This window comes from Crocodylus porosus, unplaced genomic scaffold (genome assembly GCF_001723895.1).
Source record: "Crocodylus porosus isolate Cpor-Errol unplaced genomic scaffold, CroPor_comp1, whole genome shotgun sequence".
Classification (NCBI taxonomy): Eukaryota; Metazoa; Chordata; order Crocodylia; family Crocodylidae; genus Crocodylus; species Crocodylus porosus.
Genome location: NW_017728931.1, coordinates 65,845,081 through 65,860,908, shown reverse-complemented (window position 1 = coordinate 65,860,908; position 15,828 = coordinate 65,845,081). Strand labels below are relative to the sequence as shown.

At 42.7% G+C, this 15,828-nt stretch overlaps 1 protein-coding gene across 2 annotated transcripts in view; it reads right to left on the bottom strand.

Moving 5' to 3' along the window:
* Window positions 1-14,013, bottom strand: part of KITLG (KIT ligand) — a 100,686-nt gene extending 86,673 nt beyond the window's left edge. Inside the window, exon 1 of one of the 2 annotated variants that reach the window (XM_019545264.1) lies at window positions 13,798-14,013. In XM_019545264.1, the coding sequence (XP_019400809.1) occupies window positions 13,798-13,812 (15 nt within the window). In that variant the 5' untranslated portion in view covers window positions 13,813-14,013. The remainder of the gene's footprint in view (window positions 1-13,797) is intronic. The other variant, XM_019545263.1, reaches the window with a different exon arrangement.
* Between the last annotated feature and the right edge of the window lie 1,815 nt (window positions 14,014-15,828).

Genomic DNA, 15,828 nt, shown 5'->3' with positions numbered 1-15,828 from the left:
AAGAGGAGGTTAGATGAACATCTTGCTGGGGTCATTTGACCCCAGTATTCTTTCCTGACATGGCAGGGGGTCGGACTAGATGATCTGCTGAGGTCCCTTCCGACCCTAGAAACTATGAAACTATGAAACTATGAAAAAGCCTGAGCCTGAATTAATTCAATCTTTGTAGGTTAGTCTAGCCAGGCTAGGCTGAACTAGTTTGTAACTGCACAGCCATCCCAGACATGCAGGCACATGCCTGCAGTGGCTCAGGCTAGAAGCCAGGGGGTGCTAGAGCAGCCCTCCCATCCCTTCAACAACACTGAGCTGAGGGGGGCATGGCCAGACCTTAGCAGGATGCTTTGACTAGCCCAGCAGAAAACTGATAACAGTGTTCATCATCCCTTAACTCCATCTTTATCACCCCATTAAGAAAACAGCAGAGGAATATTACCAGCTACCTTTTGATTATACCTGTTGATTCAGCGCTAACTGTAACCGGCATGTGGTCTGATAGCTAATACACAAAGGCCTCTCCGCAAGGTAGAGGGGCAGGGGAATTCCTGCTTAGCAGGGAGTGGTGAGGGAGAGGGTGGGAGCAGTCTGCCATCTGTGCTGAAGCACCAGCCCTGGAGCAGATGGGAGGGGCCAGCCCTGCTGTGGAGCAGAGAGCCCTTGCCCAGCCCAGAGAGCGTGCTAGGATGCTCTGGTTTATCTTAAACCAGCAATGGGACAGACATTGCATACACTGGTTTGAGCCAAATCAGTTTCAGCCAGCCATTTTCAAACTGGTTTATGTGCACTGAACATATATTCTGTTACAGATTTAAACCAGTTTCTGATCACTCAGACCAGTTTATTTGTAATGTCTCTCCCTAGCCTTTTAGTGTATCTGTTTTTATGTCATTTTTGTGTTAAAAACATAGTAACTTCAGCTTGGTGAATAACTGAGAAAGGATGCGAGATACAAATCACAGCAAAAGTAAAAATATAAGCATCTGCAATTGTCATTTTTTAAATTATTTTTTATATATATATATGTTTGCTACTATTTCTGCTTATAGAGAAGGCAGAAATTAAACTTACTTACTGAACTTACATCTTTGAAGCTTCCCTATCTAATCAGATATACTCATGTCCCATCTAGAAACAAGAGTTGCTGGATGCATCTATTCTAAGCCATTCTTCTAATTCAGCCACAAGAGCACCCGTATTATACATATCTTGGTATAATACTAAGTTGAGAAATCTTATTTTAAATAGGACTGATCCAAACTGTAAAGTGGCCTAATGAAGGCCATAGTTCAACTATTAAGGCCCTTTAAGTGCCTTGCAGGGTGCTTTGCTCATCTTGAAGTTTCTTGGCTTCCACAAATATTCTTAAAGAAAGTGTACCATTGTATAAAAAGCTGGTACAAACCTACTGAAATGGTGTTGAATGTAATTAAAGTAAGCACTTTCCCATTGAATACACTGTAAGATATCAAAGGCTTTTGAGTGAGATATTTTTATTGGGAATTATTTTCTAATCGTGTTTACTCGGCCACAAGATGATAAATGCTACAAAAAAGAAAAACTTCTGTAATTCTAAAATTTAGGAATTTTGCTCATTTGAAAATAGGGAATGTTAGCCTTGGAAGTACATGCAATAAGAGGCAAAAAGGAGTTAACCCGACCAATTTAATGACCATATACCATATAGTCATGATTTGACATTTAGCAAATAATTTGATAATTAGCACACTAATTCAACATCTAGCACATGAAGCATATAGAACACAGATCAAGATACAGGGTACTATTCCTGGATGGTAGCACACCAAGCAGGAAGTGTTTGGTTTCATGAAGCAATACAAATAATCCAGTTTGTAACCTACTGTTTTAAGTCTGCTTTATGTCTCAGGGTGACATGTAAAACTGGACACCATTTTGTCATAGTGGGAAATACTTGTAAGTACTGTAGACAATCTGGTCAATACTGGCAGTTTTCCAAGTAATCACAAGAACTTGGTTGTGGGAAGATATTTAAAGTAAGTGTGGTGTGGAAAAATAAGATTTCAGAAAATAATAGATTGAGCTCAAGAGATTTAAGAAAGCAGTGAGGAACCTGAATTCATTCTTTCTAGTACAGTAGTACAGAAAAGCTATGCAAAATTCGTTAAAACGGTTTGGTTTTTTTTGCTTCTTAGCAAGTGACTGTTTGGAAATTAGCTTGCAGTATCACATATAAATAAAAATATATATAGAAAAAAGTCAACTACAAAAATGGCACCCCGGTACTAGGATAACAGGCGCCTCATAAGTACAATAAATAAGAAGGTTATTACTAAGCACATTCTTCTATAAGTGTGCAGTGTTATTTCCTGAGACTATTCCATTTTATATGGATCAGACAAAATGAAGTATTGACACTGGTAAGAAAGTCATAATGACTGCAAATCATATAACTGGGTTTTCAAAGAACGACTGAGGGGAGCTGGTTACTTGCAGGAGTCAACATGAATAAAGCATAAATCCAAGTGAGAAGTAAAGAGAAGTTGGCTTTGGCGTTTGAGATATAACAGGTGTGAGATGTCACTGAAGATGAGAAACTTGAACTGAATATAACAGCAGCTAGTGAGGAGATTCAAGTGTGTGTGTGTGTATATAGATATAGATATAGATATAGATATAGAGAGAGACAGAAAGAGAGTTTTGCCAACTGTAAGGGCCCTGTTATACATGCATTCTGAGCTGCTCACATGTTAATCAATGTTAGTTCTAGCTCAAGTTTGGAGCAGTCACACCTTAAGACTAAAAACCTTCTCTGACTGTCCCCTATCTGCACAACTGTGGCTTGCCACTGGGGGCTGGCAATCTAGGAACTAGAGTTGTGAGTTGCCACTACAGGGCTGGTGAGCCAGGACAGACTTCTATCCCTGCTCTAGATGGGGGTGTGCAAGAGATGGGTTGGGAGTGGGGTGGGAAGATGAAGCTGGAAGGAGGAGAGTTAATGGGATAGGAGTAGGTAATAAAATGGGAGGAGGATAGGAAATGGAGGTGGGAGAAGGGTGGTGAAATGAAGGATGTTGAAGTGTGAAATAAGAAGAAAAATTAAAAAGAAATAAAAGGGAAATAAATTAAAGCAAGTCTCATATTTTAAGACATTGGGATTTGGAATTGGAGTATGAGATGTACGGGTCATGCTTTCCAGAGTGGTTAAAAGCTGGGAGTGGTGCGTGACAGCACTCACGAGCTACCTACTGCATCTGGCCTGGGAGTTCTAACTCATGGGGACACAATCTGGCTCCCTATCTTGTCCCCCTCCCCTACAACCCCTCCTAGACCCATGCAACTTGGCTAGCTGGCACATGCTCTACAGAGTGTTTGCATGGGGTTGCACCTCTGGAGATGAGAAGGTCACACCCACGGGGGTAGGAGGGGGAGTTGGCTTGGTGCTGGAACCTCCCCCTCGGCAGAAGAATTCAGGAAGTAGAAATTTTGTCCACACAGAACACGAGGGTGAGGAGGGGACACTGTATCCTGGAATGCTAAAGGACTGCAACTTGGGCAGCTCATTGGGAGCGAGTGGCTACATATCAGTGAAACACAAGCTTGATAACACTGATCAGACCTAAACCTGCCCTGGAGTGATGTAACTTTAAGCCACCTAAAGTGTGCTTAAATCTAGTTTCAGGTGTTAATGTGTAGCCAATCCAAGAGTTAAGAGGTCCAGGAGCCACCTAAGATTAAGATGTAGAAAGGCCTCAGCTGGGTCAGGTCAGAGCCCTTAGTATCCAGGTTTATAGAATCCAGGTTTATAGAATTAAGATCAACCAACGTTGAAGTGATTAGTCAATACTGTTTGGAACTAACCATAGATGGTATAGCCAGGTTAAATAAATCCGGTGCTTTAGCAGTTAGAAATCAAACCTAGGCTGTATTCCCTTACTATGAATATAAGATAGGATCAAACCAAGTTAAGAAAGAGACTGTACTTAAGAAAACAAAAATATTCTTTTTAAAAGCATAAACAGGTACACACCTATATTTTGATGGAAATAAGAAAGATGAATATGCATGTACAAAAATATACTATTTGCAAGTCTCATTTAGGCTTGCATCTCATTGTGTAATGGTAGTTCTTGATGTTAGAAAAGACATGCAATATAGGCAGCACAGACTTCTTGAGTAGAACTAGATAGCAATTTTACACGATAAAGATACCAATTTTCCTCTCTAAAAGAGAGTCTGTAGATAGGAATTTTGTTTACTGTTTCTTTGGATAAAAACTAAGCTTTCAGAAAGTAAGAGTGTTGTGCCAAGTAGTGTTATACAAGCTTTCTAAATTAAGTTGGCTGCCTATTGTTCACATTCCTACATATGACTCAAAGTGCATTAAAAAAAAATTGTTCACATAACTCAGCTCAAACAAGAGTTGACATCCAGATCATAAGAGTTGAAAAGCTGGAAGCATAATGTTGCATTTAATAATAGCATAGCTAAATGCATGACAAAATCCTGGGTTTACATTTTAGTTAGTGAATGGGGGCTAGGATTTAAGGCATGTATGCAACAAAACAATAACACGTTTAAAGTAAAATCTCAGCCTCCTGAGTTTTCAAGCACCTCTTTTCATTTATGCATTTACATTGAATGTATGCAGTACATTATTAATTTAAACATACCAAATCTGATTCATCGCTGCATAACTACAGTCCATTACCACAGCTGTGCTGTAAAAGTCAGTGTTAGTTTCTTTGACATCTTATTCCCATTTTATACAGAAATATGAAGTCTGTACTTTGTACAGGGAAGTTTAGTAGATAAGTACAAAGAATTAACAAATATACATCTAATACACCAAAATCTACAGGCTCATAGCACTGTGATACTATATTTTAAAACACTAGTCTGATATATCAATGGGCTATTCCTATTTGACACCAAGAGCTTCAGTGTATGTTGTTTATATAAGTTCACCCTGTTAATACAGAAGCTACTGTTATATTCTTTGGAACACACTATATAATACTACAATGTCTGCAGAGTCAATTCGGTGTTTGAAAAGGGGAATAAACTGTAAAAACAACTACCAGTTTTATGGCTTGAATAAAACAAAAATATTTGAAATTATAATAAAGTATATGACCTAACTAATTAAAGGTCAAGTGGCAGTAAATAAATCCAAGGACATATTCAGAAAAAATAGCTGTAGGTCATCCTGCAAGTATGTGGCAAACATGTATTGATCTGCCATTAACAAAGTTATATTACTGGCAGGAAAGAAATAAACGTTGTGCTTGTTTAAAAGGATGACAAAGACAATTTTTGGTTCTAATATTTACCGTTCAGTTATCATCCTAAAACTTATTTTTTTAAAAACTGAAGAACATTTTATCTGGATTTCTCAAATCTCAAAAAGTTCAATTAACAGTTTACTTTGAGACTGAATTCCTGTCTTCATCAGAAAAAATAGTGATACTGAAGGTAAATTCCCAGAGACAACTGGTTATTTAAGATTATGCTCAATACACCAAAGTTAGGCTAGGAATTTCTACTATACTAAAATAATACAAATATTCCTTCTGACCTATGTCTTTAATGGTACAGAATGGAAAACATCCACATCTCAGATATGTCTTCAGTACACAATAAATGAGAACAAAGTTTGTGCACCTGGATTTAATTAATCTGGGTCTGAGTGTTTCCACAGAAAAGCTTTACCTGAATTCCTCTGGGTGCTGACGGAAGTAACATTTTGTTGTGCAACTGGCAGCAGCACTTGAGCTTCAGTCAATATGACCAACAAGCCATCTAGCTCAACCTTAAAGGGCCACAAAAATTCAAGCTGATATTGTTTGTGTGAATGGGGCTTGGGTTAACAGCCAAGTTATATCTTGAGCTGCTTGAATTAGAACACAAACCTTAGTCCTCCACATACCAGCTGTATGACCTAACTTTTATTTTAATTCTCTCAGGCCCAGTGAACAATGAATTATTTATACCAAGTGGAATAATGACTAAGGGTGTGAACATACACAACAACCAAAGCATTCGGAAACATCACTGATTGGGAACCAGCTTACACTTATTTGATGTACTATAGCTCTGACACCAGGGGGTGGCAGTGAGCACTCAGCCCAGCAAGCCTAGCATGAAAGGGCTCCATGCTTTGGAAGTCTTAGGGGTGGATGCCCTGTGGTTTGAAGCATTGTCAATTTTCTGTTATTTTCTAAATATGAGTTCAATAAACCTCAATAGCCTGCAAGTGACAAGAGTCTGGACTATGCTTTCCTGATTTGGGGTGGGGAGGGAAAGAAAAGCAATGCAAGGGAGATCACTGATAAGAAATGTTAACATGAAGAAGAAAGGGGTAGAGTTCTGGCTACATACCAGAGTTGCCAGTTATAACAGTTTGGGTGGCAGGAAGGAAAGGCAACACAGCAGGGAAATGTCTGGAGGACTGACCACACTCATGTCACTTGGATGTCCACATAACAGTTCACATTGAACAAGTTCAAAATAGTACTTGATTTTCTAGATGCAGCTTTGAACCATTCCAAGAAGATTTAAACCAGCTTTACAGAGGTGTATGTCTGTCTGCTTCAAGGTTAAACAACATTTACGATATTGTGTTATGTATGTCCATCCCCTACAATTCATCCTAGAGCAGCAAATACCTGATAGTTAGAGCACTCTCCAGAGACATGGAAGACTATGGTTCAGGTCCCTCCCCCAGACCAGGGATTTGAAACCTGAGTGTTCTACATTTTAAATGAGTGCTTAGACACACATGCACACACACCCAGGTGTGCTCAAAGCAGGATTGGGCCCTGCTGATATGATAGGCGGGCTAATGTTAGTCTTGAAAATCCAGATTCACTACATAGCTCTGAGACTGACTAGCATTAGAACTCAGAATTATTTGTTACTTAGGGAGGTGATACCAGACTTGAGAGGCCCACTAATGGACAAGGCACCTATAGGGCTTAGATGGCAGCTAAGTGATGGTTTTAAGCATGTCAGTATCATGGTGGTTCTGAACACAAAAGATGTATATAGACTCCTAAGTATCTTTTCAGGTATGGACATAAGTGCCTAGATCACTTTTGATTTGACTGCCTAGAAAATTCAGGGACAGGTTTTAAAATTCTATTTAGGTGATTAAATGTAATTGAAAAAAAATTAATGAGACTAGGCATCTATATACCTTTAAAATCTAAAAACCTTCTCTGTTTCTTCATTCCTACTTTTCATATTGTGTAGATATATCCAATAAAAGATCATGAAGCACCCATGCAATGGGGGCCATATGTACCTCAGATAGATAAAAACAAGGTAGAAATGCACCTTATAGACTAAATTAATCAGAGATGCATAGGCTTTTGTGAGTTAGAGCTCTCTTCATTGGATTACAGACAGACAGACAGATGGGTGTGGAAAATGGGCCATATTTGATTCAGATTCAGCCCAAATCAGGGGCAGTGATTTGATTTGTTGATTTGGATCACTGTCCTGATTTGATTCAGCCAAATCCAAATCTGAAGATTCAATGCCAATTCAGAGAATCACTGATTTGGCCACAGCTTTAAAAAAATGTTCTACACACTTTGAGGTACCAGGCGCAGCTCATGAACACTACAATGGCAGGGAGGATGGAGCATCCCACAGGAGCATGGGGGATCCTCCATGTGCTTGATGGTGAATCTGGAAGTGGACTGGAAGTGCTTCCGGGTCTGCCAGGGGGTCCGATTCAATTCGGAGAAATTAAAGGGTCTCCTGATTCAGTTTGGATTTGGAGGTTTGGCTGCCTAATCAAGCCGAATCTCTGCTGAATCGAATCAGAGACCGAAGCTTCACACAGCCCTAGTAGCTAGACAGATAGAGAGATAGGAGGTACTCATTTCATTGGGTTACAATATCCTTTAAAATATTCTTTAATTGTGAAGAATAGATTGTGGGAAATGTGTTCCTGGACCTTGTTACAGCCTATACTTTGGCTGGATGCAGAATGATTTGGGAACACATATTATTTTTGCCTGAACTTATGGATGAAATGTGCTTTGTCAGGGAGACTCAAGTATTTTAACTTTCTCCCCATACAGTAGTTTTAGCAGTAATGATGGAATCGGAAGATAAACAAACATCTGGTGTGCACTGATCCTAAGAGATTGAACCTGAGAGCAGACTCCATAAGCAAACAACCATTCATTCACCTTGTAAATTTTGTCACCTGTAACAGCATGGCCCAAAATGTCCATTAAACTATGTTACCAAATTGGACATTTGTTTCAATGGAAATAATTCTTTTATCAGCCTTCAGTAAGTAACTCTAAAGGTCACAGTTTTAATTAACTAAACACCTTACCCAGATGTTTTTCTTGGTCAGTTTTAATATACTGTACCTCCAATTTCCATTCTTAAACTAATACACTTCTGATAATTTTGACAGTTACAATTTGTAAAATAGACCCTCATAGTACAATAACCTTCTGGTTTATAGTAAATTTATTTACTACATCAGTGAACTGCACTTGGGGATTTGACAATATATGAAAACTTGAAAAATAAAGATTCATAAATGTAATTAAATAAAATACCCAAATTTAATTAATGAGCAGCCAACAAAAATAAGAATGTGATCCCTTCCCCTCTTCCCAGTTTCCTTCTACCCGTACACCAAGGAAAAGTGGCAGATCTGGAAAGTTAACTTAACTTATATGGGGGTTTGCATACCAAAGGGTGAGTTTAGAACAAAATACTTTCATTTTTATGTCAGCTCCAAAACTACCCAACAGACTTGTATAGACACATTTTTTTCAGGATCTGCTTCAAATAAATGGGTGCTGTGTTTATATACTACATACTTAGCATTGCCTACTCTAAGCCAACCAGCACATCTGACCAACTCCAACTTTTGCATAAACGGTGACTACGCAAGCCAGCGCAACTTTAAACCATTGATCGGAGAACATCTTTTTACGTAGCATCTCAATAATTTAAATACAATACAAAAAAGGACAACAATTTGGAAAAATAAGGTCAGGATTACATATCAGAAATAGGTTACTGACACATTTCAAGTTACAAAAATGCTGCTCCCTATGCTAGCTACAAATATAGAAATCTTTAATACATGAAATGGAAGCAGGAACAAATCCCCATGTTACATAGCCCAATCCACCTCACACAGTCTGCAGTTATCTAGACAATCCTACTGTTTTACCTCTAAAAGGGGCTTTTTTGTTTGTTTGGGTTTTTTTACACATTTCAGGAGGTTCAAAATGTAATATTTCAAACTAAGCAAATTAATCTTCTAGAGGCAAACACAAAAGCAGGGTTGTGGAGTGACCTATTTTATTAACTGGTTATAGCATGGCATCCTTCTGGCTTCCACAGCTCTTTCTCCTAAATAAGCAGGGCTTACAGAAATCTGTGCCTAAACTGTGCTTACAGAATTCTTGTTGTGGCACCCTATACAATTTACATCAGTGATTTTCAGCCAGGGTGACGGGGCACCCTGGGGTGTTGCTAGATCTTTTGAAGGGTGTGGGGAGTAAGGAGGTAAGTGCAGCATAAGAAGATAAGATAAACTAAACAGATAAGCCCAGGCTCAGGCCTGTCCCTGCCTGGACAGTCCCCCATTCTCACTCCCAGGCCTCTCTGCAAGAAAGCAGAGTCCTGTTATGTATAAATTTAAATGTTTGAAATTGGGTGCCACAGTTGCCTAGGGGTGCCTCAAATCAATAAAGTATAAGAACCACTGGTCTACACAATCCAACTCAAACTGTCCCCTGAACACCTGTTAGAGAAGGAGAAAATTGAGCTGGAATTTAATTTTCATTGGCTGGTATTTACATCAAGACAGTGCCTGCATATGCTCAGCATGCATAGTTTTGCAACAGATCTATATTTTACTCTTTATTTTAACCTTCTGCTATGCAAGACAAATACATAGATTTTCATTCTCCTTGAATTTGATCTCAGTTGACTTCCTTCATATATAGTTTGTAATTTCCAGACAGACTCCCTTTCCTGTCCAGAGGCAAGAACGAAGGATTCCCTCTACACAAGCCCAAAAGGTCATGTAACCAGCAACGAATACATCCATTCAACAGTGAATAAAGCCATGTTCTGCCCCTCAATCCTTTTCCAGAACTAATATTTCTAAGAAGCTGTATGTCTAGCCTAGTATGTCAGGTCTCTTTTCCAAAACAATTAGCAATTACAAGAGCTGCTGGTTGATGCTACTCTCACTATTGTTTCTAGGTAGTTCTGAATGTGACTCCCTTAGCAGTATTTTTTCTGAATGAACCGAGCAACACTTGTTAGATTGCCATTTAAACAAAGAAAGAATGAGGAAATTGGAAACATTACAGCATCAATTATCTTATTTCCCTCAAATTCCAAAGATTTCTTTGATATCAGTAATTTTTTTGCTTATTAGTACAAACTCACTTCTAGTATTAAGGTTTAATTACTAAATGCATAATCTTGCACACCCCGTCATGCATGTAATCCTTCAGTGAGATTACTTCATTGGGATTGTTCCTATGAGTAAAAACTTTGTAGGACTAGACCCTAAATGTTTAATCATATTATTATTAAGAATATGAATGTTTAATCATACCATTAATAATCAAGGAAACTGCTATTCTATTTTTACGTAGGTAGGCGCTATAGTTATACTTCAATAGGGAATTACATTTTTATTTAACTGCACATGTTTTGAAGGAATTTCAGGATTTAAACTATCAAGATGCTTCTTTGGCTTATTACATATATTTAAAAAAAAAAATCCTATTTTTCCTCCACTGTCCTTCAGGACTTCACTTGCAGATGTGTATCATCATTTCATCAGTCATTTCGCTGCAACAACTAAACACAATGATTTGTAGAACATTATCCTAAACAACAAAAACGTGGATTCTTTCATTTTAAGTATAGTTTTTTAAGGCTATTTGATCTTGATCAGTTTAATTTATTCCGCTAAGGTAGCGCCTTTCAAACTTTTTGGAATTTCATCTGTTTCTTAAAGATCTAGTGGGCAGCTTCCTTCCTAGACTGCCAGTTCCATTCCTTTTCTTTGCAACAAACAATCCACAGTCATAATAAAGCAATATCAAGATACCAATTTCTACTCTTTGGTTACACCCCCTCTCTTTAATTGTGTTATTTGCTTTCTTCTCCTTCATGTGACACAGCCTTATGAAAAGTATTTTGCTTAGTTTCTCATACTCCAGTTTCTTCAGAATGATTCATTGTTTCTGGCTTCTTGTGTGTTTGCTAACCCATCGTAGATCACAAAAAGTGTTAGAAGGAATATGCAACAACTCTGAAGGAGACTTAATGATTCTTGTATTTGTTTTTAGGGTTAGATAGCTGAGAAAAAGGCTCTAGAAACCTAAACCTGTATAACTACCTCCAACAAGCAGGAAGTGTAACTGCTGGAAGGCTGACAGATGTTTTACTGCTGCGATAGAAACAGTTGGATAGACCACGTTTTTTAGAACCCCTGAGTTAAGCCATATGGTGCAGAATGCCAGACTGCTTGGCTTTCCGGTATAATGGGTGGAACCACTATGTTTGCTTTGCCCTGCATTTGTGAATTGGGGGGGGAGGAATATTTATTTATAAGTGATAACTGATAGTTTTTATAAGTCAAACATGTCCTTGGACAAGGATCACAAATCCCCTTACTTGGTAGTTTTTAACCACTCCTTTTCCCCATACATGCATCCAAGAGTAAACTGGGCTAGGTTACAATTAGTGTTTTGCTGTTAGCAATTCCTATGTAAATGACGGTATATACTTTTAAAGTTTCTACCCTTACGCCGCAAAGGAACACTTCCAAATAATCATCTGTACTGAGTATGTAAGGGCTGGAACTATATCTAAGGGGTGAAAGCCACCCCGATCATCTCAAGTGTTAGTTATAGCAATGTTAGCTGATCATTTTATTGTAGATATCCATTTTATATGAGTTTTCATTTTGATAAGATGTTGCAATAATTACAGACCCCTGAGTTCTAGAGCTGCTACACAAGTGTTCTCTATGAAATGCATTTCCCCAGGTTTTGTCCAATCCTGGTTTAAATGCCCCATGAGACAAGGGCTTCCTAGTCCCTCCTTTTGAAAGACTACTTGGTCTGCTTGGTAGACTACTTTGACTGCTTAGTAGAACAGGTAGGCACATTTCTGGTTATTTTTCCTTTTATTTTTTCCATCTTTAATATTAGTTTATTGTACTAATCCTAGCTATACACCAAAACCTTAAGCTATGCACCTTAAGTGAGCTACCAGGACCAAATCAGGAAACATTCAGATAAGAAGAAATAGGTAGCAGCACATCCAGAACAGAAGCAGCCCCTAGGCGTACTGGGGCTGCTGTTGCACTATTAGTATTTCTCTCTCTTTTTCTACTAGTTTAGAGGTATTGAGCACTTTTGATGCTTACTAAAGGCAGTGGCACTTTTACAAGCACTTGTTATCTTACAGTCTCAGACATTACTCCTGACAGAGCTCTGGGGGCTTGTGAAATTATTTCCCTGCTCCTTTCTCACCAACTATGCTCCCCCTCCCCCTTTTGAAAATATACACAGTGCAGTGATTGTAATCTCATGCACAACCTAATGGCACAAAGTCCCACATCTGTACAGAGCAATCCTTTATTACTAGGGTGAGGAAGGGCAAGGGGAAGAATGCCAAACAGCTATGGAAAATGTTTACGGAGTGCTGTATGGTACAAGCTGCTTGAATGAAGCTAATCAGAATAGCACCGAGCTATATGTCTGTCTCTTTAGTTGGTGTTTTAGGTCCACTGTGTTTAGCACATACCTATCTAATGAGGGCATGGCTGGCAACATATGTAACTTATTTATTAGGGTCAGGTTCTTAGCGGAAAGCTTCAACGATCAGAGCCTCATCCCAACCCATGTACTGGAGCTTTGCTCCCAGCTGCACTGTGCAGCGGGGAGAAGGGAATTCTTCAAGCCATCCCCCATCTCAGCCCGAGTAGCGACACGAGTGCTCGGCCCTCGCAACAGCTCTGTCCCGCGCGAGGCTCCCAGGACCGGCCAAGCCCTGGTGCCGCTATCGCCTCGGCCCGCGGAAAGCACTAGCCGAGCTCCCACCCGCGGCTGCCGACCTGCCGAGCCCCGCGGGGCGGAGGCGCCGCTTCGGTCCCACCCACGTCCTCGCGTTGGACAGCCGAGGGCCTCCGCCAGGCCGCCCCGGTGATGGTCCCGCGCCTGAACGCGGCGCAGCTACGGGCCAGGCGGGCGGAGCTGCGCGGCAGCCGGCACCCGGCGCGGCGTGGGTGGCGGTGCAAGGACCTAGGCAGGGAACAGAGTCGTCCCGGCGTGTGTGCGCGCGTACCTGTCAGCCTGTGTGCGCCTGTCACCCTGCGTGCGCGTGTGCGCACCTGTGTGTGTATGCCAGTGCGTACCTGTCAGCTCGTGTGCGCCTGCAGGCCGGTGTGTGCGCCTGTCAACCTGTGTGCGCCTGTGTGCGTGTGCACAGTGTGTGTGTATACCTGTCAGCCTGTGCGCGCCTGCCAACCTGTGTGCGTGCGTGTGCGCGCCGATGTGTGTATGCCAGTGTGTGTGCCTGTGTGCCGCTGTGCATGCCTGTCTGCGTGTACCTGTGTGCGTGTATGACCGTGTGCGTCTAGGTGTGTGCCTGTGCGCGCACGCCTGTGTGCGCGCCCGTCAGGGCGTGTGTCCATGTGCATGTGTTTGCGCCTGTGTCCACCTGTGTGTGCCCGGGAGAGCCGCCGCCGGCCGGCCCGCGCCGCCCCAGCCCCCGGGAGGGCACGTGCGCCCGCTCCCCACTCACTTGTGTCCTCTTCATAAGGAAAGGCAGCGCTGCAGTCCAGCCCAGCTCGCCGTGTGCTAACTCCGGTCAGCGGAACCGTGGCTCCGGCATGTTGCAGCAGCGGATAGTCCACGCATCGGCGGTGCCCGGAGCCGGCGCCCCCCCACCCCGTGCCCACGCGCCCCGCACTCCCGCCGCGCCAGCACAGACGGCGGCTGCAGCCCGCGCCGCCCCCTTTATACCCCGGCCGCCTCCGGCCGCCGCCGCCGCCGCAGCCCCGGCAAGACCCGCCCTTCCCCGCCTCCCGCGGGACCGGGGGCGGGGGGAAGCGCGAGGCAGCGACGCCCTTTCGGGACGGGAACCCGCGGGGCGCGTGCACGCCTGTCCTGCGGCCCCGGGGCCCCCTTCCCCCCGTGCCCAGGAGCGAATTTGTAACAAGTTTTCAGGAAGTTTCGAGCATCCCAAAGCCTGAGGAGCGGGCTGAGGGCGGGCGCGGGAGAGCCGGGCTGCCCCCAGCTTTGGCACTCGCCTGCCTGGCGAGGAGCCCCATGCCCGTCCCGACCGGGCAAAGCCCTGCCTGCCGTCTCCCGGCTCTTAATGACCTTCTCAAGAAGAAGCCAGGCAGCGAGCCAGTTAATAATAAGAAAAGCCGAGCGCCCTTTCCTCGCCCACCTCTCATGGCAGAAAAAGTCACGAAGCCCGCGATACTCAAGGTGCCCTGAGGTGCCTTGAACTTCTTTCAGGAGCGCCACACGCAGGCAGCATTGCTGGGCTGGGTGGTGACAGAAAACCAGAGGTCTCCAGCAGGAATCTTGAAGGGTTAAAACCCACCCGTCCTGTTGTGGTTTCTTTGCCTCCCCACCAGGTCAGAAGGACTCTGTTATTTTCTTTCCCGCTCCTGAAAAGTAGAACTGGCATTTTCCGAGGGCTGCTGGGAGTCCAAAAAGGCTGTGCAGCGCTGAATTAAGCAGGCCCATCTCTAGGGGAGCCTGCAGGTAGGTCCAGAATACACCTTCAAAGTCCTGCTACTGAGCATTCAGTTTAGTACCGCTGGGTGCAGAGAGACGTGCAGCTCCCAGGCAGGGCCGTCCCTAGTAGGGGGAGCGAATCGGGGACCACCCTGGGCCCCGTGCTTTGGGGGGCCCCACAGAGCTGGGCAGAGTGGCTGTGGTGACTCTGCACCACCACCAGCTTTGCATCTAGCCATTCACTACCCTACCCTCCAACCGCCAATGTGGTCCAGGGCACATGGGTTTGGAGTGGGGGCAGGATGGGCTGATTTGCCCTGGGCCCTACACCTTTTTTGGGTGGGTTAGGTGAACTGGAGCCCCGCAACCTGGGGGAGCTACAATACACCTGCTCCAGTTTCAGGGAGGGGCTGGTAAACCCACAGACAACTCTCTCTGCTCACTTTCCCCTTTCCCATTCTGAAACAGAGACAGGCAGGGAGCTCCACAGACACACCTTACAAAAGACACTATGTTTTGTAACATGTTTATCTTATACCTCATGCAATGAGGAGGTCAGATTTTCACCTTACTGGCCATTTTTTAAGCTGTTTGCAGCTGTGCATTTGTGTTTGGTCATGTCTATAAACTGCTTTTTGTGGCCAGATAGGCAAAAATTGTCACTCCCTTCTGTCTGCACTGTCTAATATGGAATACATAAAGGCACATTAGGCTGCCCTAATGTTCAGTAGCAAAAGCCGATGCCTATTTAGAGATGCTAAATGCCCAGTAGACTAATTCTACTGCATATTAGCATTGCTTTTGATGTGATGCTTTAATGCACAGTAGAATAGGTTACTGCACATTAAAGCGCACATGTACACACACCCAAAATGTATAGGTTTTTAAAATAATGGGATCAGTTCTGGCATGCTAGCTCACTCTATTGATTCTTGCCAAATGTCTGTCACGCTGGGCACTCCATCCCATAATTTCCATCTGGAATGATGGGTCCCAGAGTTTGAACATTAGAAGGGGGGAAGAATTTATGGGATAAACATTTCCTGAGATGTGTTGTAATGGTGGCCATAGATCACATTAGCAT